This window comes from Anarhichas minor, unplaced genomic scaffold (genome assembly GCF_050575085.1).
Source record: "Anarhichas minor isolate MPS153535 unplaced genomic scaffold, ASM5057508v1 ptg000005l, whole genome shotgun sequence".
In the NCBI taxonomy this organism is placed as follows: domain Eukaryota; kingdom Metazoa; phylum Chordata; class Actinopteri; order Perciformes; family Anarhichadidae; genus Anarhichas; species Anarhichas minor.
In genome coordinates, this window is record NW_027466451.1 from 2249526 (window position 1) to 2277033 (window position 27508).

Sequence of the window (27508 nt, forward strand, 5' to 3'; positions counted from 1 at the left end):
GCACATGGCTTAGCCAGCTCTACCCTCTTGTCCAAATATGGTCACTTTTTGCTCCAAAAAAACAAAATGCCACACTCATAGCTTGAAAACTTCTGATGTACAGTCAGGGTGTAAAGACAAACCAGAGCTTTCCACGTTCTTTCAAAAATCACACAGCCTACAAGACGGTGCTGACTTGCTGCTGACATTACATCACATGAAGCTGAAGTGCTATAGTTGATTTACCTGTGCAAAGCTCTGTGTGAGCGCACATTATATTGTAACACATTCACTGAAACCGTGGAAACAGTGCGTGTGCTGCTACTGTATATGCTTGGAATTCCATTTCCTTTGTGTTTCTTGTGCTGCACAGATTAATGTTCCCCTCCACTCACCTACACTGCAGAACAGAGGTAACATTCGTCAGGGCTGCCAAGTAAGTAAGCCCTGTTCAAGGTGCGGTGGCCCATAAACCAGGACTTAATCTCCTGTTTCAGTGTGGGAGCTTTAATGGAGCACTGCAGCCAGCAGGGACCGACACCCAACTAATGACTTCTAATAACAATCATGTGCGAGTATGTTGTTGGACGTGTTGGCTGTGAAAAAAACATCCACTGTGAGCCACTGTCTTTATGGAATTATGATTCAATAATCAGCTGCTTTTTTGAAGTCATAAGAAAAGCTTTCAGCCCACTCTTCCTGCATCTCTGCCAGCATAGTCTACCCAAGATCAAACCAAACCAAGCTGCCGTTCAGGGCCCAGCAGCCGCAGTGGAAAAAATAATTTCTTGCCGGTTATTTGATTGGATTGGATCGATCCAGGGCTGCCCTAGTTGTCTCTGAAAGTTACTGTAAATCTCTCAGTGCAAAAACGTAAAGCTAGATAATGTTTAAGGTTGTTTTTGTTTTCTGTGTCACTTTCATGGTTTCCCCTCGTCCGTATTTGGAGTAATAACCCTGTCCGAGAATAGCATGCCGAAGACCTTATCTAGGGCATTAGAGGTCATTTGCATGATCTTCTTCTGGCATTTGGCAGGTCACATGAGTAATTATCAATGGCCGACAGCATATTAAAAAAGACACTGAATAAGAATTAAGATGAGAATACATGGTTTTTACACATAATGCTAGGAGTAAAGTAAAGAGGTATACAGAAACAATCCGGTTATTTCAAAACTCTACATTAATAAGATAAATAGGTTTGTTTTGAGTTTGACCACCATGTGTTTCAGAATTATTGTTGTCACTGTGTCAGAGAGATGAGGACATATGAGGAGGTATTGTATTGGAAATGCAGGCCAAGAATATTGTAAAAAAGAGAAGGGTGGACAAAGCTGGTGCTTTGTCCACCCTTCACAATATTTCACAATACCACAGTTCAGATTATAAAAAGGTCAAAGATATAAGCCTCTTAAATATAGGTTTCATTGTGGAAAATATCATGGATTGCTTTGTACAGGTGTGGTGTATGCATCCAGGGCTGGGTATCGTTTAACAAGTTATGATACCAGTACCTTTTAAAGGCAGTGTTGGTAATCTTCTTCAAAAACATACATTTTATGATATTTTTGTTGAAACTCTCGTTACATCCTGACAACAATCAATGATTTAAATGCTCTAAAAAAACATTGGTATCTGTGGCTGTCACAAGACTGTAATACGCCCATCCAATCATGTAATGATTGGACGAGCTTGGATGGCTTTTAATTTCTCGTCACTTAACGTTCATATTGATAATTTTGGAGGAGTGGCGTAAGATTGGGGCCTGAAGGGATGGGCTGTCAGTGTTGCTGGCTTGGCAACTTTCTTACTGGCAACATTTGGACTTTTATTGGAACAGAGTTGGCAATACTTGGCTAGATTTTGTTTTGGTTGGATCCTTTTATTAAATCTATTGTAGCAAGCCACTGACTAGCTAATCACCGGCGCATTGCACAACGCTTATACAGTGGTTACCGCTGACAACGCCTATCCCCTAACCCATGGCGGTGGGACTGCGTTGTTGTAGAAGTGCATAGTCTGGTTTGGCTCCAGGTCAAAACTGTAAGAACTGCCGGTTCTGCTGCCGCTGTTCATGCTGTTAGCCCTGTAAGATGGCTGCTAGCCTCTATTGGCTGGTGACTAGCTGCAGGCTCCCATGCGCAGATACGCATTCCCAGGTTTAGCTGCTGCTGTAGTGAGCCATCACATGTTCAATAAAGTCGAAAAACACTTGTGGCAGTTGGCTGCAAGCTAAGATCAAAAAGAATAGGATGCTGGTATTGTTTGACTGATACCACTTGGTACTGGGTTATTTTAGACAATACCTTAAAAGTCTTGAGTACCGATATCCAGCCCTGTATGCATCAAGTGCAAAATATATAAATCAATCAATCAATCAAACTTTTATTTCAGACTCTGGGTCCAGATAAGAGAAGACATTACATAGAATAAATGACATACAAAAACACAATACGAGTTCATAGGACTAACAATGCTTTCAAAGAGACAGCTGTAAGATAATTTCATTTTCAGAGTCATTAAGCCAGCAAATACATTTAAACATAAGATTCCTAAAAACATTTTGGAAAGTATTGATGCCTACAGCCACAAACATTTCACTTGTGCTACACCATCTCAGTCTCTTCTGTCTATCTGTACACATACTACACTTGCATGAGAGAGTGTCTGCTTGTGCATACATCCTACGACATTGCCAATAAAAATCATCATCGTCATCTGTTCTGTATTAAAATGTCCAAGATATTTTACCTTATCACAGACACCAAGATTTTAGACATTTGTCCTCTTTGGTTCTACAGATCAAGATAGCACTCTTACTGGCACTGTATTTGATATCGTGTTTCACACTATAGACAGTACATATAGTGAGGAGCTGCTGAAGACCAGCACTACATGGACTAAGAATCACAAAATCATCTGCATACATAATGTGGTTAACTAGAGTATTACCAAACATGAACCCAGTATTACAGGCTTTCAATTGCTTGGACAGATCATCAATATAAAAATGGGGCTGAGACAATATTGCCCCATACCAGCTCTTAGTGCCAGTGCCAGTCTTTAATGACTGGTACTAACAGAACAGACAGCATTGAGTCTGGTAACAAGCCATGAATCATGAAGCCAATAAAACAAATGGCAAGAAGAGGAGCTAACCTCGGACTAGCATATTTAAGGTGTTCAGCAGTAACATGATCTAAACCACTTGCTTTGCTATCGGACAGCTTATTTATAGCTTGCTACACCTCATGTGACATAATTGCAATTGATTCATTACTAAAGCATTTCAGTAAGTGTAAAACATAGGTAATATAGACTTAAAAAGCAACTTAAAAACACCCCTTTTTTAACATTATGAATATGCAAATTCATGTTTTCAAAAATGCACTAAAACCCAGACATCCTCCCATCTCCCATTCCAACTACAACTGTACAGGGTCTTAATCTGCCATTCGTACAGTGCGATACAGAACACTTCACTATAGCTTTTACATTTTTTAGTCAACAACCAAAAACGGCAAGCGACATGTGGAAGAAAACTATGTCTGAACCCACAACTCGCAGCGATTAAGCATCTGTGATTCTGCCTCAGTAACATTAACATTTTTTTTGTCTCCACAGTCTTAATGGGCAAAGATAACATTTAAACATGCAGTGCAATTCCTTGTGATCCTGGCCACCAATCTCAACTTGGTCCAGAAACAACAGATAATTTGTTAAACTCACTGTACATGGTATAACTTGAAAAAAAAGTGGATTCAGTGTGAAGTTCCATTCAAGAAGACAAGCAAACTCTATAATAAGATGCTCGTCTGCCATTGAAAACCGTAGACTCATTAATATTAAAAGAGTGTGGCATGGTAGAAATATCAAAGTACAAGCAAGATCAGTCATGATCTGTCACTATTCATTAGTGCTGCTTGCTGTACATGCAGCCTGTAGACAAACAGACGGCATTAATCATTTAACACCCTGTAACATAAAAAAAACACGATTCATGTGCCATTGCATGTCTGCGTCTCCCATAAAGAGATAATTATAGTATAGCTTTGTATGACCGTGGCTGATGGAATATTAATGCCTTCGGAATGATTAAACTGACTGTGGAGCAGAAAAAGGCTGTTTTAGTGTTTTGTCAGAAAAATCATGTACCATATATGGTACCATATCATATGCCAACAACAATCCATGTAATTATGTGTACAAAAAAACATGTGGCGTTCCTCTTGAAGCTAAGCGCTTCTGTTCAAAGTTATGAGTTAATGCTGGCAGCAGATACAAGATTTCTTTGACAGAGTGAGATGTTAAAGCTGCATTAAAGGAGAATTCATCACTAATGTACTTTGAATGTAAAATATTGTATTCAGCGAGCACACTGGCTGTTGTGAGAAAATGATTAGCATTCATTCACCTCCTCTACATCCTGACATCTTGCATCTCCTGGCGTAGCGACGGTCTCCAAGGAGGAAAACGACGGGCCAATCAAGGCTTCAGCCGGCTCCTCGTGGGGCCATTGTGGCGCTGCCGAGACTTCCTGAACAGCAGGAAGTGGGCAGATGGTGTTTGCTTCTCTCTGTGTGTATGGATATGTCCATTTGTATGCGAGTGTGTTCCTGTGTGCTGCTAAGAAACTTGGACGTTCTCAGCCATCTTCACTCCTCTTGAAACGGGCCTCTGATCATTGAGTTTAATTGAAAGTAGGTTATTGATAGAAAAAAACATTGGGTATGAGTTAATGTGTCACTCCATATTGTCAGACAGCCAAACTGCTAAATCATATAGTGCTGTATAACAATTACTTTTGTCCATGTTTCAAACCGTATTTTGATATTTACAATAGCATGCTACTTTAGTTCACCCTCGCGGCTCTCATAGCGTTATTATCTGCTGTAGCAGGCAGCTGTTTACGGAGAAAGAGCTCAGGTAGAGCCACTACCTGCTCAGCAGCAAACAGCAGATAGACACAGTTAGAGACTGGCTTGGGAACATAGTGGAGCATTTAGCAGCTGAGGTGGTGGAGACCAAAAACAGAGCTAAAAGTTAGTGAATCTTGCACTCGGAGTGTTGTTTACAGCTCGTTTCTGCTGCCCCCTAGTAGCAAAATAGTTATTGCAGGTTTAAGAGAAGCACTATAGAGTCATGAGTCAAGTTTTTGTTCGCTAACCTGGCTAGTATTTTCAATGCTTCCTGTGGTCGTACAATAAAAGCCTCCCGCTTCCTGCATTAATTATCAGACAAACGGAAAACGATTGCTTTATCAGTGATCATTAGCTTACCAAAGTAAAGGTATCGCGCAGTGTGTTAGCAATAAATTGATGAATGTAGCGAAAAACTATGCAAGCCCACAGTACCAAATAGTGGTTTTAGTGGTCAAATACTCAACTAGTTGAACAATCGATGAAACCCCCGATAGTCGGATGAGCAGCTTGTCACTAAAATGAGAATAGCAGGTCCACCTTTAAGGTCAGTCCACCTTAAACAAACATTGCGATGCTTGTGTGTTCACCATATATGGCCACTCCATCATTATCGTCATGACTTTTCATAATGGCCGCTCCGTTTTATTTATTTTTTGTCCATTTACTCTTGTTACTTCATACATTATATGACTGTCTATGCTTATTATCTACAATGACTGTCAAAGATGAAACTCACTGAGGACAATGCCACACACAGACGCACACACACTTGATTAGCAAAAGCTATTTTCAGAGCAACTGACAAGGCTGTGAAATGACAGGTGTTGCCCCGGTAATTAAAACTGTCAGTCATTCTGTCTGTGTCTGTGTGGGTGTGACGCAGTGCAGTCTATAGTTCCACTTGTCAATCAAATGAACACTTGTCATTAGCTGTCCACACCATCAAACTAATTGTGCTTGTTTTTTTTTTACAGTGCGCTGTCACTGTAAACAAATGTGACTTTGAGAAACTTTACACAGAAAGTTTATAAGAATATATTTAATTTTTTCCCTTACGAACACATTTTCGCACCGCGAATAAAAGGCATCAACCAATCACATTGGGGAGAATGTTTTGAGGTTGAAACAACACAGAGGTTCTATAGTCCGACACCAAGACAGCAAACTGTATTACTTCTTTCAACCTTGATTAAGGCCGAGCAGATCAGATTAACTCTTTCACTTCTTACCTTTCGCAATAAAAGCCCTACAAATATCATATTCGCAGGCGAGTAATTCGCATTTTCGTGTTGTTTATTTGCCACACCCCCGGTGTGTAAAGGCCTCAATACAGCAGCCCAGTTATAACTCTAGATTTAGTTTTTCTTGACAACTTCGTCTTATCTCACTTAAGTCACGATGAAGAATTCGTACAAAGCATAGTCAGCATAAGGATGTGGTCATACTGGTGAGTGGGTCAGACAAACACAGGACTTTCACGCAGGCAACTGCTGCGACGATGTGAAGCCAGAAGTCAACGGTGACTTATTTGTTACGTAACTTCCATACTTAATAAACACCACTTCCCTAGTTATTTGTTACATATTTCGTACTTACCCCTCTGAACCCCAAAACCCGCTGGCGGGATAGAAAAGCATGTTTTCTTTAAAAAATCACCAAAACTAAATCTAAAAGATGAAAACATCAGATTTGTATCTTTTCGATGGTCCTTGAACACATCATGTGTGACGAACGCTTCCGTCAAAAACAAAACCTAAACTAACCTTAAAATTGTGATATTTCATCAAAAACATTTTATTGTAAATGTCTCATTTAAAATCTCGCCCCAAATAAACCTTTTGCTTCAAATAGATTCTGTTAAAAAAAAGAGTCTGAGCTCCTCAGCGCGACTAGTAAGCCATGATTGATTCGTCTGAGACCGACAGTCACGATCTCTCTACTTCTTGTTGTGCCGTTTCCATAGAGGTGCAGGACTTTTATACTGCAGTGAAAATCAAGGTTGCAGGGAGGAAAGCGAAAAATGCCCCGAAACAGAGGTTTGAGTCACACCATTTCCGTAGTTATTTGTTAGGTATTCCCTACTTAAGTAACACTACTTTCATTGTTATTAACAACCCAAAAACCGCAATCTTTTCGTAAACCTTAAAGTAGCTTTTTTTTGTACCTACACTTAACCAAGTATTTCTTGACATAACATACTTAGTTTAATCCAAACCATATTATCTTCCAAAACCTATAACAAGTAGTTGTGTTGCCTAAAAGAAGCAGAAGAGTTCATAGGAAAGGAGAATTCAATTTGAAAAACATCACTGCTATTAACGATGCCGCTGTGTTTTTTTGTAGTTCTGCGTCAGCTCCAGAAAAAAAGGCTTCCAGGATGTTGGAAGTTGAATGTATAACGCACATGTAGGCAGCTCAGTGCCCAGTGCACCTCGGGCAGCATTGAAGGGTAATCACAGAATAAAAACAACAACAACAACACAGAGGTAGAAGTGGAAATCTAAATGAAATGTGTCTTCCTTGCTCTCCCTCCCTTTTGTGTTGAGAGGAATACTGATGAGGGCCATAATCTCAGCAGCTATGAATAATAAACATTGTTACATCACCGGCTGAAAGGAGGCTAGGGACACAGATGGAGCTGGAATCAGAGGAGAGTGTGTGTGACCAGAGCAAGAGAGACAAACACAGATACAGCTTTGCTGATAGGGACGCACATTATCATTACGAACAGTACTTCTACTCTCTACAATACCCCTACTACTACACCTACTAATACTACCTTTCAGTTCAAGATTCAGACCGTGATTTGCACTTGTCCGTGCCCGATGCATTCTAGCTGCTCAATTCGTTGTGCGCATGTGCGGGAGCGGCTACTCAGTATTCCTTTGCGGGAAAACCTGCACCCTACACTGCCTCGGATTGGCTACTTGCAGCTAAAAGTGCTAATGTTAGCCTAGCTATGGCGTTAACCAGTGCTTCAAACTAGACGGGCCGCGAAAGAGCGACTCAGCCAAAGCAGCTTATGTTTTTTGTTCGAGTAGTCCGAAGAGAGTCTACCTGGAACAAACAATGGTAGATTTTTTTTTTTTTACAGGTTTCTAATGCTTTTTCATCGATAAACTTACTTCTGATGATTTTGAAGCAAGAAGTTAATTATATATATTTAGAATATTGGCAATTTTACAAAAATGTATGGAAAATTGTAAATAAAAACTGGCATTGTTCGGACCTGGTAGCCTCCCTTCTGACTACAGGAATAATAACGTGTGCTGCCTTGGCTGAGTCGCTCCACCCGGGCCTGTCTCGTCAAAAGCGCAGATTAGCATCAAACCTAGGCTAACGTTAGCATTTAGAAGCCTGTTGCCAATCAGAGGCGGACTAAGGGGCAGGTATGCCCGCAAGGCATACTGGGTAGGCGCTCTCGTACAGGCGCAGAACGGATCGAGTAGCTAGGATGGATCGGGCACAGAAAGCACTGTTAGCATTGTCAGCCATGGCCTGTCAACATGTTGAGAGCCATTGAGAGGCAATCGAAATGCTCCCAATCTCGGATCTTGCACTTTTAAGTGAGACAACATATCAGTAGCCCGAAATGAGCAACCACGGTTGCTTGTAACATCTCCTTGTTTGTGTTTGTTACTAAGATGTTCCAGTCAATGTGTGAGCATCAAAGTTTGGTAACTTTGGTATTTTTAAACCTGGAGCCTGTTCCGTGGTTTTGTGTCTAAGTGACTAATGTGGAAAACATTTTTTTTAAATGAACAAATATTGAGGGGAACAAAATCAAGCACTTTTAGTGGACGAGGAGTTTCCCTTAGTTAATACATTGCAAACCGTTTGTGGCTGCCGGCTGCAACGTTCGCGTCAAGGTTGAAAAATACAGAAGTTCCCCTTTAATGGCAGAAGAGGCTGGAAAGATCTAGTTGCCTTTTTATTTATTGGTTATTTATGATGCTTTTGTAAGTAATTGACATTGGCTGAGTTGACCCTTGAAGACCTATGAAGTGAGAAAGATACAGTAAGTGACTGGGTTCGATTTGGATAAAACCTGAATACAAGCTCTTTGAGTTAATCTTTGGTGTAATTTTATTTATTATTTATGAGACAGTTTTAAGCCTATAGCTATCCCCAAAACCTCACAGATGACTGACTACTGTTTTCTAATGAGCTGTCATGTTTGAGAATGTTAGAATTCTAATAAAATGCATTTTGAAACAATTATTTCTAGGCATCGTAACAATTTAAATCAAATAAAAGATCATTTTCCAATCGTCCCGTTTATGCTCTGAGGAAAAAAGCGTGTAAAGCATCCATATCTTAGGAGATGACTGCTATTCCCATTGGGTAGTGGGCCAACAAAGACATAAAGCAGTAAACCCGGGGCATGTATAGAGGTAATAAAAAGAAGAGATTAAAGGAGAAATAAGATGAAAAGAGAAGATGAAAGAAACAATGAGAAGACTCTGCTGTAGGTCTCCAAAGGTACATGGAGGATTTGGTGGGATTTACACCAGGAACTTATACATTCAACTCCTGTTTCCTCCTCTGCTATACTTTTACGTAGCTTCTCCTGTGATCCTCTCCCCTTTGGCGTCCTCTTTACTGTCCTCTTCGTTATTCTTCTTCTTCTTCTTCTTCTTCTTCTTCTTCTTCTTCTTCATTATTCCAGCAGCAGATATGTGATATTAGAATGATTTTAAAAGCTCAACTACTAATAAATCTATCTGCCAATTGTGAAATCTTTTCAGGAAAAAATTTGAGAATGAATCTGTATAAGGCCATGAATATAACATGTGCACGGTTAATTTCCCTGATTAATAGGTCAAAAGCTGTTCTAACTGTTCTTAAATCTGACTGTGTGTACTTAGTCACTTCATTAAGTCGAATAAAAAAATATGTGACCGGGATCCCACAGTAATAACCCTAGAATTATTGATATACATGAAGACTCCTTTTCATCCCGTCTCCACCAGTTTAATTGTAATAATGATTTTGAATCTGTTGTTTCTGTCTTGTGACACCAAAGAACATAAATATACAGATCAGAAGCATTCAATTCTGCATAATGCCAAAATCATTGGGCCATCCGTATGAACAGGAATCATTTTACGTTCGGGCTGGACCAAATTAACCCAATTGCTTTTGTGAAAGCACCCTGAAGCCCATAAACATCCACATTATTATACATAACACCAGTAAACAGCTCCAAGACTGTTCTGTAATCTTGTTTTCTTTTCTAACTCCTGATTGCATTCTGTTGCGAGGAGAACCATTACTGGACTATACTGCAGTGTAGTACATTTGATTAAGTTCTCTGTCAGAAATGACTTCTGAATGTATGAAACAGCAGCTTAAACTAAATCAGAATGAGTGAGGCCACAGTAAATGCTGTGCTACAGATGCACAAGTGATTTTACTGAGGACTAAAAGGAAATCCACATTGACAGCATTTTGGGGGGAGTCATCTGTGTCATACAGCAGATATGCTTCTATGTCTAGAAATCCACATCAAGCAGAAAATACACCCTGCTTTTTTAATCTACGTATATATATATTGTCTCTTTGCCCAGCATGCGAGGTGTTATACCTGTCAATCAAAACACCTGTTTACTCCCTTTTTAGTAGCTTACTTTAAAACTACTTTTATCCACTATACAGTCCATTGGTTTGGGTGGTTTGTTTTAGATATCGTACAGCTGGTAACAAAATTATGTTTTTCATAGCGCTGACTGCATGGTATACATTTTAGGATGGTGATGTGAGTCTTTTACCCCTTGACCAATACTTTGGTCCATGACATGGCATCTTAAAAAAACTAATTTAGGGTACTCTGAGCTTCCCTCTTGTGTATGCTATACAAAAGCCCCATTTACACTTGTCATCTCAAGTATCATATTGGAAAACTGGGATATATTTACATTTAGCCACATTTTCTCTCTTGTCTGAGCCACATTAACAATCTGATTGCATAATCTAGCCCGTGCTAGATGCAAATCAAGCTAGGCCCTTCTCCAGTCTAGAGGGCTTTGGTATTTGCCTGAAGCTGTTTGGTAACTGCCAAAAACACCAGAGGAAGTACTAGTTACCTAGTTTAGCCTAACCTGTTTAAGTTAGCTTAACTGTTAGCTGGACGTAACTCATCATTTTCTTATTCGCTTTAAGTTGTTGCTTTTTATTCCGGCATCATGTTAGCTAAAACATTGGTGAAATTCTACTGCAAACAAACATGCATGTAAACATAACAGGCAATGAATAAATTCATGTCCATATATCGTACGATAAATCAATGACGTAAAAATGATTAAGGTCATGTTCATATACGGTACGATAAGTCAATGACATATAAAAGGAGTGAAGTCATGTCCAGATATCGTACGATATGTTGATGTAAAAATGATTGAGGTCATGTCCCTATATCATTGGACAAGTGGATAACGTAAAAATTGTTGAGGTTGTGTCCATAAAGCGTACGATAAGTCGATGACGTAAAAAGGATCAAGGTCATGTCCGTATGTGGTTCGAGGCCTACAGGGGCCCTTTTCCACACTGCTTCCTCATAATTCACTCAGTGGTTTCACTGATTAGGGATCAGATAAACACTACAACAGCTCTTTCTGTGTTGCAATCGCTGATGCTGCTGTGGTTTTAATGTGACAGGGAGAGAGGGATGGCCAATTTCAGTGTCACTAAAGCTGTTGTCATCACAGGGGACAGACCCTGTAAACGGTTACTTCCACACATCATACAGATGTAGATACATTGAAGGAACAGTAAAGGTTACATACGTATGTGTCTACCTCCTGAGGGGGTTTACATCGGCCTTTTTTAATATCAGTCACTCCACGTGTCTTGTAGAGATTGGATTAATGGTTAAGCTATAGACTAGGCAGAAGAAAAAGCCCCCATCGAGGGGTTTGGAGTGCAACAATCAAAGTCAGACCTCTGAATTCAAGTTTATGGAAGACAATGTATTACTAAACAGCACATTAAACTAACAATAAACTGAGGCAATATAACTCGGGGTGAACCGAGGCCAAAACAACAAACAAAAGAATCTGCCTGCCCAAAAATACTGTTTAACCCTAAACAAACAAAAACACATGTATTAAATCTTGCTCCCTAGCATATGTAAACCAACCAAAAAAAATGGCAGCTCACCCCTACAGCTTCAGGGCTATTTACAAACAAAAGTGGATGATTTAAAAGTCACACCAATATTCTAAACACAAACTAGGGCTAAGCCTAGCGTGATCTGTCAGAATGCTGTCACCGAAACACTGGAAACCTGGCACATTTTTAAAAGGCAGGATGTGATGAATGGGCCAGCAGCAGACACTCCACAGGCCAAGCCCTCGACTCCAGCCAGTCAGAGAGAGGTTGAGGACAAAGATCCTCACAGGACAGAACACATACTCTTACTCTTAAAAAAAAGTTTTACAGCTTTAGAGCAATACACACCCGACCACTCATGTGTGCACAGACACGTTTCAATGCCAGAGGTCAATTGTACACACAATACAACAGGGATGTACTGTCGGTGAACCGCGAGGTTGTCAGTCTCTGAAAACCTCAGATTTTCACATGGACATCCTCCTTCTCCCATTCATCTTCTTACCTTCTGGATACTGTCAAGCTTGAGAGAACAGATGTGATGCAAACGGCAAACCTCATGCAAACTGACATGCGTTTGGAAACAGAAAAGAGAGCCGAGTAAACCCTTTGACTTCTGTTAGATGGGACTTCATGGTACAGTAGAAGACAAGCAGCACAAATGACAATTTGCAACCAGTGTCACTGAGAAAGACGCCACATTTAATTTATATATATCTGACATTATTGTGACTCAAGCATAGACTGTATATAAGAAATGGACGTAGTCGTCGTGACATCACTGGTTTGGGTTGTGGACTACAATTTTGAAGCCTCAAGTTCCACATTTTGGCCATCGCCATCTTGTTTTTTGGCAACCAGTGAACGTATGCGACTATATTTGGACCACTGCGAAAGAAGTCCTTTAGATTCCGCAAAACAATGAAAAATTATAGGCCAATATCAAACCTCCCAGTAAAATAATTGAAAAAGCATTTCTTCAGCAAGCGGCTTGAATTGCCTTGTTGTTGAAATGTGCTATACAAATATACTTGCCTTGCCTTGCGTAGGTGTGATGAAGAGATGACGTATACGCACCTAGCAGCAACATGTCAATCACAAGGTAGCCCCGCCCTGAAGCATAAGCTTTATCATGAGCATAGCATATGCTTCATGGTCTATGTTACTCTAAATGAACCATAATTTAAAAAAATAAAAAATATATACACGGCAATTATGTATATTCTGGTAACTGCAGTCTATTTGCGGTGACAACATAAAAAAATACACATTTAGAAAAAGGCTTGTAGATTTTATTAGTATTTGCATTATAAAAAATAAAACGGTCTGCCAAAACATCATGGCGGTCCTAGTATTAAGAGAATACTCCACCAATTCAGCATTGCACTTTTGTAACTTTATTGAGATACTGAACGTTTGCCTACAAAATTACTCTAAAGACTAATCATTTATCCGAACAGTTACTGATTAATTTTCTCCACTTCTTGCTGCTGTTTGATTACCAGTTGACAGACGGTCAATGTCCTTCACCGGTGATCACATATACCGCCTGCACTCCCATTTGATTGGGTTTCTCCTACATTGCAATAGTTTGCAATATTCGGGTTCTGTATTAAAGTTCTTATGACAAAAACAACAGTTAGAAAAAGAAATTTACTTTGTAAGTAAATTGCAAGAAAAACAAACAAACCTCAGTGTTAGCATAGCATTAGCTTTAGCTAATAGTGGGTCTGCAGTTAGTAACAAAATGGCACAGACATCATTATACTGTTGACTTAAAGTTGTGCAACATAGCAATAAAAACAACGGAACTGTGGTGCTTAGGATCACTCAGTTGTTGTTTAAATGTATTATGATGCCAGGTGAAGTTTGGCATTGTTATATTATACCCATGGTGTACGTAGGGGGCTTTTAATGTCTGTAAAACATCAGCAAACACAAATCCCTGTACTTCTATCTTTCTGAGGACCCTCGATGACAATGCACTCCCTAGGCCCTTAACCTAACCTTAACCATCACAACTAAATGTCTAACTTAAACCCTTAATCTTAGCATAAACTTAACCTTTTTCCAACCTGAACCTTAAAACATTTAAACGAGCCTTTCGAAGAAGTGAGGACCGGCCAAAATGTCGTCACTTTCCAAAAATGTCCTCACTCTATTGTTTATGGTCCTCACTATGTCGCAAGTACAAGAACAGACACACACACACACACACACACACACACACACACACACACACACACACACAGCAATGCAAACAGAGTGGAGGGTATGATAATAGCATGCTGAGGGTCGTGCCATCATCATGCACATCCGTTAGTGGCTCCGTGATGATATCTTATTAAGGCCACACTGAGCTGATGTGTTGTGCAACACAGGAGAGAGCAGAGCTTGATAATACAGCCACTCACAACAGAGGCAGAGGCAGCAAATCATACAAATCAAAGTCCATTTTGTACAATAACAATAATAATACAAACAATTCATGTTAAAATCTCTCCATGGATCTATGTAAAAAGAAAAAAAACAGCTTATCACCAGCATATCAGACCTATACGACAGTGACTGAGTAATACGCCTAAAGGCCAGCGTGTGCAAATGTTCACCGGCGCTTGTGTATGCACAAGGGGGCAGAATTTAAAACTCAAGAATGTCAGGGAAATGAAGAGGAATGAGGATGTGGAAATGTGTTAAACCTCAAATAATACATTTGAAACAATTCAGACATGTCACCCAAAGCCTAAAGGGATTATTGTTGTCAATGTGGACTAAGCAGGATACAGACTACTACTACTACGACTCCTACAACTGCTAAACTAGTACTACTAGTAATAATAATAATACAAGAACATTTTCTACCAAAAAGACAGGAAAAAAATAGCTTCTTTTATTTCAAAAAAGTCATTGTAAAAATCAATTTTTTGCGCCAAATATAACTGCGACAACAGGAGTGTATTGCTGCCACGCCAGAATAATAAATCACATTCTAACGTGAAATGTTTTTACATTTGTATGACATACAAACTCATCATAATACACAATGTATCCTATTTCGTGATAACAAAAATAATTTGGGATTTGCATTTGACTGCCAGGAGTTTGCTGTAATGGACATTTTCTGTTGTTGGGTGTGGTTTGACATAACTCCAACTGTCTCATATTAAACTGAGTATGCATTGCTACTTGGATTATTGCTTAGTTATTTGCGTGCATACTTTCTGGTGATACTGAAGTGGGTTCATGACGATGAGTGTATGGAGCCCTGATTCATGTGTCCATGTGGGGGTTTGACAAATTGATTGAAAATTTTAAACGTTATATTTATTTTCTTCATTTACTGAATCAACCAAAAACGCTATTCATTTCCAGCAAACTAACACTAAATTCTCCAGATCTGAATTTGTTTGAACCAATCTAACAACATCCATTCAAGTTGCAGGAGAAATCCATGAAGAACTTAGGTTATGTTAGATTACCGAGCTTTGCATTATTTGGCACTACTTTGTTGTAAAAATGGCATTACATCAGGTGAAGAATTCAATATGACTTGTTTAGGGATCGGAACTTAAAGTTAAGGATTTGGGACTTGACATGAGACGTGTCAATCATGACTTGGGACGTGTCAAGTCCCAAATCGTGATTGGCACGTCCCAAGTCAAGTCCCAAGTTGTGACTGACTCGGGATTTGCATTTTTTGAACTGGGACTTGAGTGCAACGACTTTGATTCTACTTGCGATTTGCAAAACAATGACTTGGTTCCACCTCTGTCTGATCGGACCAGTTGCTTATGGCGACTGATGTTAGCTGATGTTAGAAAACCTTTGGTAGATATTGCTTGGCAACTGAGTAAGTTCACTGAAGACTCTTCACCACTTTTACTACTGTTACAATACCTTTTTAGCATTATGTCATTGAAGGCTACTTGAAGGCCTTAGTGTCTGGTGGTCAGCACAAGCTACAGAGTCGCACTTTAAAGTATGAGAAAATAATTCGACGTTGTCACCCGGGTTATATCGAATTTGGCTTGAGACTTAAAAATTTGTATCCGAAAATCTTTTATGAGTTTGGAGGATTTGATGAAAGATGCTAATCAGTTGCTTATTAGTTATGTAGGATGAAGTGTTTTTGGCAGTATATGACTTTCCAGTGATTCGGCAGCAGTTTTGGGAGCCAGATGAAGGCATCGTCATGCAGCTGTAAAACTTTATGATTACTATATCATAAGCTCAATGCCTTTTTGTTAATCGGACCTTGAGACGGTACAGATGGCGGCCACAAGTGATGCGCAATTTGTGGTGCTATCAGTGGCCGCAATCCATTCTTTGTGAATTCGCTACAACCTCAGAGAGAGAGAGACAGAGTTGGTTTTGGCATCGAGTGCTACCATTTTAACCTTCACATGCTGTAGGATTCTAACGCACACATTTACATGCATGCACTCGGTGCTCACATGTACACACACCTGCACTTGCGCAAGTACACACTGCCTATCTAAACAGCATAAACACACACACACAGCCCGTGACCTTCTCATAGTCATGACTCATTGCTCATTCTAAATAAAACACTCCACACACAAATTCCTCACGTGTGTGTGTGGAGTGTTTTAAATATAAGGCCGCCTTATTGTAGTCAGGTTGACCTTTTCCAAAGGACACCTTCTGCATGTAGAGAGGGCTGAGTGTGTGTGTGTTAGCTTCTATACACCCCCGCCCGACCACTCCGCTCTGCTGCCTCGGGGCGATTGGTTGCCCCGTCGCTCAGAGGTCCCTGCGGCCGATCGACCCACGGCTGTTTTCTGTCTCCCCACTGACGTCAGGACAGCAGAGTCGCTGCCCATCTTTCATCAGGCTGAAAACTCACCTCTTCAAGAAGTACTACCCTGACCCTTCCACTCAGCACTTATTGTATTCGTATTAGTCTGTTGCACTTATTGTATTAGTTTGTTTCTGCACTGTACTTTTGCTCTGGTTTATGCTCTTAGATGCTTGTTTAAAAAAGGAGATGCACTTAAGACTTCTGGTGACTATAGTTCTCTTGAATACCTATGTTGAATACACTTACTGTAAGTTGCTTTGGATAACAGCGTCTACAAAATGACTACTGTAAATACACAGCCTACAGTATGTGTGCCACTTAGTGGCCGCTTTGATCCAAAGGGCCTTCCAGTGTTATGAGTGTGTACATTTATAGCAGAGGAGGGCAGAGGGAATTACAGTCCTTCTTCTGGCACAGTTAGAGCATCGCCCTTTGCATTAAAGAGGGCTGCATGTAAAACCCTATTCACAGGTAATCATGATGTCTTAATAATGTTTTTCTATAATTTATTTTAAATAATGTGTTTAATATTGTTTGTACTGGAAAGCTGATGAGCAAAGAAAGCCAAGAAACAGTTTGTTCAAAGAAAAATAACTTCTTTTTTTTCAACTTTTTTGGCTATTCATTAATCGTTACAGTTTTTTGAATTGCCATTAGAATTTCTACAAATGAGCTCGGTATAAAGATAATTTGTTACAACTCTAAAAAGAGTGTAAGATTATTTTACTACTTTACCAAAATGAAAAGTTTAAACCTTCTACTGTTGACAGTAGCCATTACAAATACAAAATAACTATTACCTCCAGTCCCATATCATATAATCCCCTACTGCAGGCACACGGAAGCAGGCAGACACATGTATGGCATGCCGATATATATATATTGCTCTGGTGGTGGAATAAAATGTATTTGGTGTCTACATCTTTGGGGAATTATCTAGAGATGGATGTAGCTATAAAACGCAGCTTTCTCTTATTTTATTTTTATTTTCATATTATATTGAAAACTTTCTTCGGAGCGAGTCAGCTGCTTAACATCCGGCTGTAAAAGATTTAAAACATTTTAACTTCGGAGGGCAGTGTCATCTGTTACCATTCTCTGTGTTCTCTGCCGACCTCACCAAACACCATATCCGGTTTGCCGTCTGTCTGATGCCATGTGAATGCAGCATAAACCCTGTCTTTGTGCGTTTGTTTGTGTGTGCGTACGTGAGTCACAAAGAATGTTTATTCCCAGCGTAGGCGTCTTGAGTAACATGCATGTGATCTTGATTTATGAGCATGGCAAGTCCAAACCTTTGGGACCAGACGACTCCAAACACAAGCTGAAGATTCATTCTTCACAGCTGATATCTACACGTTTGCTCTCAGCCTTCCGGGAGAGAGACTCCTGTGTGTGTGTGTGTTTGCTCATTATTCGGAATGTAATCCTGTTGTGAATATGCATGCTGGCACCTAATTTAGGCGCTCGACGTTTGTATGATAACTCACTCGGAATATGTCATCTCGGCTTGAGCAGCTACAAACCCGTACAAATAATAACGACTCCTGTTACTGATGATGCAGTGGTAGTGTCAGACCCTTTCCTGGGTAGAATAAGTCATGTGCAGTGTTAAAGCTAGCGCCAAAGAGCCCAAGGGCCCTCCAAGCCATGAAAGGGCCCCTACGTCCCATAGATGAGCCTGTGAGTCATTGTTTCATTGGTTTTGTAATTAGCGCCATGGGCTCCCTCATCTGGGCAGCTTGTAAGGAGTGTGATTTGTGTAGCTGCTGTGTTTCACTCCGGATATCTTACGGAGAAGACACACGAAGCAAAAAAAACTGCGAAGCGCCGCTTCACACCCCATCGCGGTTGTTATGTCAATGCTCGCACATTGTGTAAATAAGCTACCTGCATTTCCACGATGTATGCGACATACCAACCAGCACTTCCCTTTTTATGTTTGCATCTGTAATCCTAGAGGCCAAAGAAAGAGAGAGGGGTCATCCCAAAAAGTACAATGATCACGTCCAAAAGGGACCTCCGATCCTGTGGCTGCTGGTCAGACACTTTCCATCTCCATGGGGAAGGTTCCCCTGTGGGGTCGGGGAATGGAGAGTAAGGTGGATGTAAAAGTGACTCCGTCCTGGGGTGGGCTGTCGACCAGTCTGTGACTGGGAGAGATTGTGAAACACAACATTGTCCCATACAAATACAAAATGCCCCCATTTGCTCACCTGGCACAGTGTTTCATAGAGGTCATCAAGGAATGAGTCACTCGGGTCAAATAATTAATTGTGGCAGCTGATAGAACCATGAATTTTGCCTCAATTGCAACCTCTATCTGCCCAATCTCAAGGTCCGATTAACTGCATATATAGACTTTATATAAGAAGTGGACGTAATATTCAACTGCATGCTCCATTTGGCCATCGTACAAAACCCAGCTAGGCGAACCTTTGAAGAGCCGGCTGCAGTTAGTAGTTAGCATTGACTCATTTCTGATAAAAGGCTTCAGCTTAGTTACTAATAGCTATACACATGGAGTACAAATACTTGCGTACAATACCTCAAAACTCTGCTCATAATATGAGTATGTGAGTATTATATGAAATTGGGACACAGGAGTGTATCAGATCTGTTGGACGGTGTCTCAGTCAGATGCCATAAAAGGAATTATTTTGGAGAGCTGCATCATTCCCTAGACACAGAGAGGACATTCATCCTCTTGTCCCTATGATGTACTAATGTTGTGAGACAATTTGTCACAGCGCGTGTGTGTGTGTGTGTTTATTATCTGCTCATCTCCTGTTCACCAAGTTTGAAGGTGACTCTGGAAAGAAACCACACGTCTCTCCTGATGTTCTCCCGCGAGTCTCTTTCTCATTCTCACCATCAGTGTCACCTCCTTCTCCTCATTTGTCTTCCTCTCTCCTCTCCCTTTGTTGTTTTTGTCTCACTTGCTGTTATTCTATTTCTGTCCCTCCCTTGTCTTCCTCGGCTCAAGCTCCACTCTCTAACCTCTCAGCTGGAAAGGACAGTAATCAGTACCAACATGCTCTAATTGTGTGTCACAGATGAAAAGGAGAAGATATAGCAGGTTCTGCTCTGCTGTTTAGTGCAGGTGGGAAGGGTCGTGGTTGGGTAACGTAGCACTTTCACTTGTGAAACTAAAAGTTGATGTTGACTTCTTTTGTCATGTGACTCACTGGTCAAGTGACTCGTTAGTCACTCGCTATTCATGTAAGTCGTTACACTTGCTTGTCACATTACTCGTTACGCACTCAGTAGTCAAGTGACTTGTTCACCACTTACTAGTCATTTCACTCATTAGGCACTCGCTAGTCATGTAAGGCACTTGTTAGACACTTGTCAGAAACTCGCTTCTCATTTGACTAATGACTAGTGAGTGTCGAAGGATTTACATGACTCATTAGACCCTCATTAATCACGTGACTCTTTAGACCCTCGCTAGTTAGTCACTGGCTAGTCATGTGACTCATTAGTAACTTGCTAGCAACGTGACTCGTAAGTCACCCTTTAGATCGGTGACTGGTTTCCATTTGACAAGTTTGGGATAAAAATGTGTTGGTAAAATACTTTTTCTTCATTTCTAGTAGGTTGACAAAACCAGTAACTGTTGAACGATAGAAATTGAAAGCTTACAAAAGCTTAAAGTGTCTGTGGTTGCTAACTTCTCTTTATGGTCCAGTTGTCTAAAATCTGAATTTAATCATCTAATTGTCTCAAGCTCTCATCAGTCAAGCTGTTATTTCACAAATGAATGATCTAATTACCCAGTGTTAACAAGTCATGATCACAAGATAATGGGCCTTCAAAAGGTCTTACAAACCACTACTTTAAAGGATTAGATTTAAGTAAACATTAACACAAGGGCATCTTAAGGACAGATTAAGGAATTTAGGGTTTGTCATGTATCAGTGCGGTTTAAAAATTCTGTGGTGGGAGTGTGGGATTTCTATAAAATTGACGCATGTCTGACTTTGACACTGGAGACCACTGTTTGCATACCATAGAGGCAGCAGCTCAGAACACATTCATACAGTATTAGTAGTTTTGGATGGCAGTGACAAACAACCTATTTTGTTGCTTTGGTATAAGGATTTGTTGGACAAACTTTGGATGTGAAATGACCTTACATTAATGCCACCTTGAATGTGTGAAGAGGCTATTTGTTATTGTCAACAAGTCCCAAAAAGACGCAGTCAAACAATCGTTTGCAGAGTAAGGGTGTAAGCATATATCAGAGATCAAAAATTACAATTGCCATTAGTGCATCTCTACAAAATATCACTTGATACACGTGTGTTGTGTGGTTATGTTTTTTGATACTGTATAGATTCACAAAAACACACTGATTTTTAATTAATAGTTAACATGCAAAGAGTTGTGGTAGATCCCACTAGTTTGATTGCATGAGAAAAAAATTGTTTTTCTCCAATTTTATGCGTATGGCGGTGAGTTCCACAAAAACGCAATACATCCGCTTCGCAATATAAACCAATATATTGAATCGTAACCCCTATATCATGATAAGTATTGTATTGCATATCCTATTGTAGGGGCCTAATTTACAGTCTTGAGCAACATAATCACTGCCTGGATTTTGTTTATAGGTATTGTTTTTTGAGGGAATGAAGTATTTTTATTCATGCACTGTACAGGATTCTTACAATTAAAGACTGTCGACAGTCTTTAATTGTCTTTAACTCGGACACTTATCTTTATCTAGCCTTAACCAAATCCTGCGAATGCAATAAAACCATAAAACAGTACTGTCGTTGCTTCCACAGGATCAAATATTTTGGCAGGAAACAAATATAAAACCTCATACAATCACTATCAATTTCTTTATATATTTTACCTGCCAAATGCATCTATTATGAACATTTTCTCCACACGTTTTTTGCTCTAGTGAGCATTTCTGGCAACAAACAAAATCTCATTTTGACGGTCCCCAAAGAAATAAGTTCTTCCAAAGAGTGATGATTGAATCAACAACATCACTTGTGACAGGAGGAGTTCTGCAGTGGTGCGACAGTGGAGGATGTGGGGTCATTGCATAGTTCGCTTCATAGCAGAGGAACTGGAGTCAAATGTAATCAAACTCTTAAGTCAAGAGTGGAATATGATATTCATCAACAGCGTTTACTGACACCACATCTACAGTTTGACACACACACACATCCTGGAGACTCTAATAATCTCATCGACGTTAATAACGAGGTGATTTGGATTCCAGTGGGTGTCTCATCCCTTCACTCGTACCAGCCTGAGCATCTCTCCATAGTTGTCTCCACGTTGCCATGGAGACAAACACCTGTGTTTCCACTGTGCGTTATCGCGACCCAGAACGAATGAGTCGTGACCGTTCCAACACTGCTGTCTGTGTGATTTCCTCTGTGAGTGTGTGTGTGTGTGTGTGTACAGGCATGTGCGTAATGTTGGTAAAAATCCTTGATTTCTTGTCGCTGTAAATCTTTTTATTACACGCTGCATTGGTGATGTCACTGTATGGGAAACGTCAAACTCATAATCTGAAATCCAAATGAAAATACCCAGAGATTCAACGATATGGAAGACTGTTATCCTCACTCTGTTGTCGTTTAGAAGTGACGTTTCTCACCTCTCTCTCATATTCTCTCCCTCAGAAACCTGTCCAAGAACCCCACGTTGACCTCTTTGTCCTGGCAGATCTTTGAACATCTGCAGCTCTTCGAACTGTAAGTTGACCATTGTTTATTTTGGTTTCTTTTGTTACTGAAGGCACATTTTGCCCACACTTCTACCACCACCACCACCATGGTAAAAAGGGCTCTATAATGCCCCTTGTTTCCCTTCCATCAGGCTTTGGTCTGTCTATGAAGAAGACATTCAAGTTTCTTTAAAAAAAAAACACCGTGCATGTTTACTGGATATGTTGACCTGTATGTGAGTGGTTCAGGAAACTTGTTTTTCAGTTTAAACTCATTGGGTGCAACAAACACACTTGTAATTACCATTAGGCAAAGCAGAGAATGGAGGGGGTGTCAATAAAGAGCTATTGTTGCATGTAATCAAGAGGCCTCATGTACACTAGCCCTTCTACTTATAAATATTTGAAGAGCAATTTAGGAGGTTCCATTCTCTTCATGGCTGGATCCGAGTTGCTGTGCACGTCATCTTGTCAGGCTTCAAGTGATGAGTTTGGTTTAAACCAATCAGAGTCCTGGGAGGAGCTACAACAATGGTGGCTCCTGAAGAGGTTTGCATAGCTGCTGCAATAGCATTATTAATATCATAAATGGAGTATTTCTTCATTGAAAGAAGAGAAAAGAACAATCGATGTTTTCACTCTTCTCCCGACTGGCTTCGGCAAGAGTTTGATTGGCAGACGGTTCATCCAATCACCTGCCAAGAATGTGTTGAAAGCGCCGGCCTTTTTCCAAACAGCTTTCAATGATGGCTTCCCAGATGGTTTTATTGAAAACATCTGGCGGGTCCGATTAAGATCTGAATCACTATAGGTAGAATCTGTTCAAACACAGAGGTGGACATTTGTTTCCCAATTCTCTCAACATTTTAATGTGAACATAACTGTCAGAGTTGATATTTCCATGGACAGATGATGAGACAAAGGGCGCCTGGGAACAGATATCCTACAAAGGAGCAAGACACCCGTACTGAAAGAGGACTACAATCGGTGTCGCTTGAAGGAAAATACAAATTATAAAAAAACACCAAAGAAATCCTGAGATGTCGCTTCTGTTTTCTAAAGCTGTGCTGCTGTTCTGATTTAAAACGAATCAATACATACAACTTCTGGACTACCGGACAATGCTGTGTTAGCGACCTGTCAATCACAAGGTAGCCACGCCCTAAATCATACTTTTGCTTTTTGGTCTATTTGACTCTAAATGGACCATCATTTACTAAATGAACATCATTGTAACCGGTTATACAGGTGCTGGTCATATAATTAGAATATCATCAAAAAGTTGATTTATTTCACTAATTCCATTCAAAAAGTGAAACTTGTCTATTATATTCATTCATTACACACAGACTGATATATTTCAAATGTTTATTTCTTTTAATTTTGATGATTATAACTGACAACTAAGGAAAATCCCAAATTCAGTATCTCAGAAAATTTGAATATTGTGAAAAGGTTCAATATTGAAGAGACCTGGTGCCACACTCTAATCAGCTAATGAACTCAAAACACCTGCAAAGGCCTTTAAATGGTCTCTCAGTCTAGTTCTGTAGGCTACACAATCATGGGGAAGACTGCTGACTTGACAGTTGTCCAAAAGACGACCATTGACACCTTGCACAAGGAGGGCAAGACACAAAAGGTCATTGCAAAAGAGGCTGGCTGTTCACAGAGCTCTGTGTCCAAGCACATTAATAGAGAGGCGAAGGGAAGGAAAAGATGTAGTAGAAAAAAGTGTACAAGCAATAGGGATAACCGCACCCTGGAGAGGATTGTGAAACAAAACCGATTCAAAAATGTGGGGGAGATTCAGAAAGAGTGGACTGCAGCTGGAGTCAGTGCTTCAAGAACCACTACGCACAGACGTATGCAAGACATGGGTTTCAGCTGTCGCATTCCTTGTGTCAAGCCACTCTTGAACAACAGACAGCGTCAAAAGCGTCTCGCCTGGGCTAAAGACAAAAAGGACTGGACTGCTGCTGAGTGGTCCAAAGTTATGTTCTCTGATGAAAGTAAATTTTGCATTTCCTTTGGAAATCAGGGTCCCAGAGTCTGGAGGAAGAGAGGAGAGACACACAATCCACGTTGCTTGAGGTCCAGTGTAAAGTTTCCACAGTCAGTGATGGTTTGGGGTGCCATGTCATCTGCTGGTGTTGGTCCACTGTGTTTTCTGAGGTCCAAGGTCAACGCAGCCGTATACCAGGAAGTTTTAGAGCACTTCATGCTTCCTGCTGCTGACCAACTTTATGGAGATGCAGATTTCATTTTCCAACAGGACTTGGCACCTGCACACAGTGCCAAAGCAACCAGTACCTGGTTTAAGGACCATGGTATCCCTGTTCTTAATTGGCCAGCAAACCCACCTGACCTTAACCCCATAGAAAATCTATGGGGTATTGTGAAGAGGATGATGCGAAATGCCAGACCCAACAATGCAGAAGAGCTGAAGGCCACTGTCAGAGCAACCTGGGCTCTCATAACACCTGAGCAGTGCCACAGACTGATCGACTCCATGCCACGCCGCATTGCTGCAGTAATTCAGGCAAAAGGAGGCCCAACTAAGTATTGAGTGCTGTACATGCTCATACTTTTCAGTTGGCCAAGATCTCTAAAAATCCTTTCTTTGTATTGGTCTTAAGTAATATTCTAATTTTCTGAGATACTGAATTTGGGATTTTCCTTAGTTGTCAGTTATAAACATTTGAAATATATCAGTCTGTGTGTAATGAATGAATATAATAGACAAGTTTCACTTTTTGAATGGAATTAGTGAAATAAATCAACTTTTTGATGATATTCTAATTATATGACCAGCACCTGTATATGGACCCAAATGCAACACACAAGATTCCAGGGATCGTTGGCTTTTATTACAAACTTGCAGGTAGAGCAGGCAGAGTTAATCAGTGTCAGGAACAGAAGGCTGGTGGGTTTACCGGGAGTCAGGCGAGACGGGTATAATAGGGGCAGGCAGGGTCGGTAACAGGAGATCAGTCCGTGAGAGCGTGCTGGAGAGTCTGGCATAGAAAAGCGAAGAACACTCTGGCAATGTGTGTCTGGGAGGCAGGAGTCTATATAGTGGCTTGATTAGTGATCAGAGACAGGAGTGAACAGGTGAAGGGAGTTAGACTGATGGGGAGGGAGTGGCTGACAAGTAGAGTGAGGGGGGTGTGGAGCTGACCTGTGACAATCATGCTGTATTGAAGAAGACTTTAAACTAGAGATTGAGACCATAAACTCATGTTTACAATGTTTACTGAGGTAATAAATCAAGAGAGAAGTAGAGTAATTTTCTCACAGACTTCTATACAACCAGACTTCTTTTTGTGACCAGAGGAGTCGAACCCTGATGGCCATTAGAAAGGATGCAAGTTCAGGGCCCTTCGTTATTGCCCTCACTTTTTTAGAACTGGAGACTGCGCCTTTTTAAACCTAGAAAAGATTTTCATCTGCTCGATGTGTGATTGGTGTTAAAGGACTTCTTTTATCCAGCAAAATAAGTAACACCACTATAACTCTGTATACAATGTATAGATTTGCAGTCATTATTTGACACCTTCATCAAACATTCAAGGATTACAACTTCAATACGTGCTGGTTCCATCCTATTTTTAACTGAGAGAAAGAATGAAGAAAAATAGAGACCTTCTACGTGAGAAGTATTTGCTGATGTTGCCTTCAAATACCACAAGGGAATGTGTAAGCATGTTTAATTAAGCATGTATCATGTACATTTATATCAAATTAGCATTTTTGTTTTTCATCGTGACATATCTGTTTTTAGCAGAAATACACAAGAAACCCAACGCTAACCATGCAAAATCAGCATATTAGTATAATAATTAGACTTATAACAACTACTATTCTATTCAGGGAAACATTGCAAGTCTTCATATCAAAGATTGAAATATAAGGGAAGAGGGTCTCTTCACTCTCTAGTGGCAGTAGACATCCTCTGTTAGGCAACACGCTACTTCATTTCCATTTCAAAGCTTCCAGTGAAATGCTCTTTTTCCTATTTTCCTCTTGTGATTATCGTGTCCTTGTTTCAAACTCTTTGACACAACGCTTCTGTTGCCGTTTGAAACTTTTGCTGTCTTCATGGTATTTTTCATTTTTATGCCCCGTGATCTGGAGAGGGAAGAAGAGGAAGTGAGTTGCGAAAGCCTCACCTATACCGGGCAGATTAGAGGCTGCGGTTGGATCGTGTCACATGACAAAATGCAGAACCTTTCCAGCAGAATATGCAGTGACTCTGATAGGAAGGATCAGTGAGGGGTGACGGGAATCTGAGAAAAGCTTAAATGAAGTGACAACATCAAAACAGCTTTTATAGTTTCATGTCAAACCTTGATGTGATAAAAGGAAAACTGGCCTGAAAGTCAACCCTCCATTAAATCATATCCTGTCATATCATGTGATGTCATCTCACATCATATCTGCATATCAAAAGGTTTTCACTTCGTGCAGGATTTATTATTATATTAATTAATAACAATCTGCAGTACATTTTTATCTATGTATTTATTTGTTACATTTTGATTTACAAAGTTAGGAAAGCAATGTTTAAAGTCAGTACAATTAACTTATATCTTGAATTGACTTTGGCGGTCCCTGTGGACAGAAGTGGTATCATTTCCGAGCTCCAGACTCCATTTAGAAAAAAACTTGTTTTACTGCATCAGGGGTCTGCTCTGCTAGGCGTAGTCCCTGGTTCTGGCTCTCCCGTGCCTCCCTTCTCTCCAGCAGGCCCAGCAATACGGCCTGTGCCCCAGCAGAGCAGTGTTGGCTCCCAGCGGGGACGGCGGGGATTCCGAATGCAGGTGCAAGGCGGATCTGGGTCTGTCAGCGGTGGGCTGAAGGACTTTTTGAACAGTTCTACGACTTGATTCTGCATTATTTTCCTCTAATATCGCGCGGAAACTGACCAGGTGGCATGTAGGTCACATAGAGGCATCAGTGTTAAACTGAGACTGTTTC

The 27508-nt window shown here is 40.4% G+C and overlaps 1 protein-coding gene across 1 annotated transcript in view; it reads left to right on the forward strand.

Moving 5' to 3' along the window:
- Positions 1-27508, forward strand: part of LOC142972024 (NT-3 growth factor receptor-like) — a 217994-nt gene that overhangs the window by 59106 nt on the left and 131380 nt on the right. Inside the window, exon 4 of the mRNA XM_076112799.1 lies at positions 22485-22556. Within this exon, the coding sequence (XP_075968914.1) occupies positions 22485-22556 (72 nt within the window). The remainder of the gene's footprint in view (positions 1-22484; positions 22557-27508) is intronic.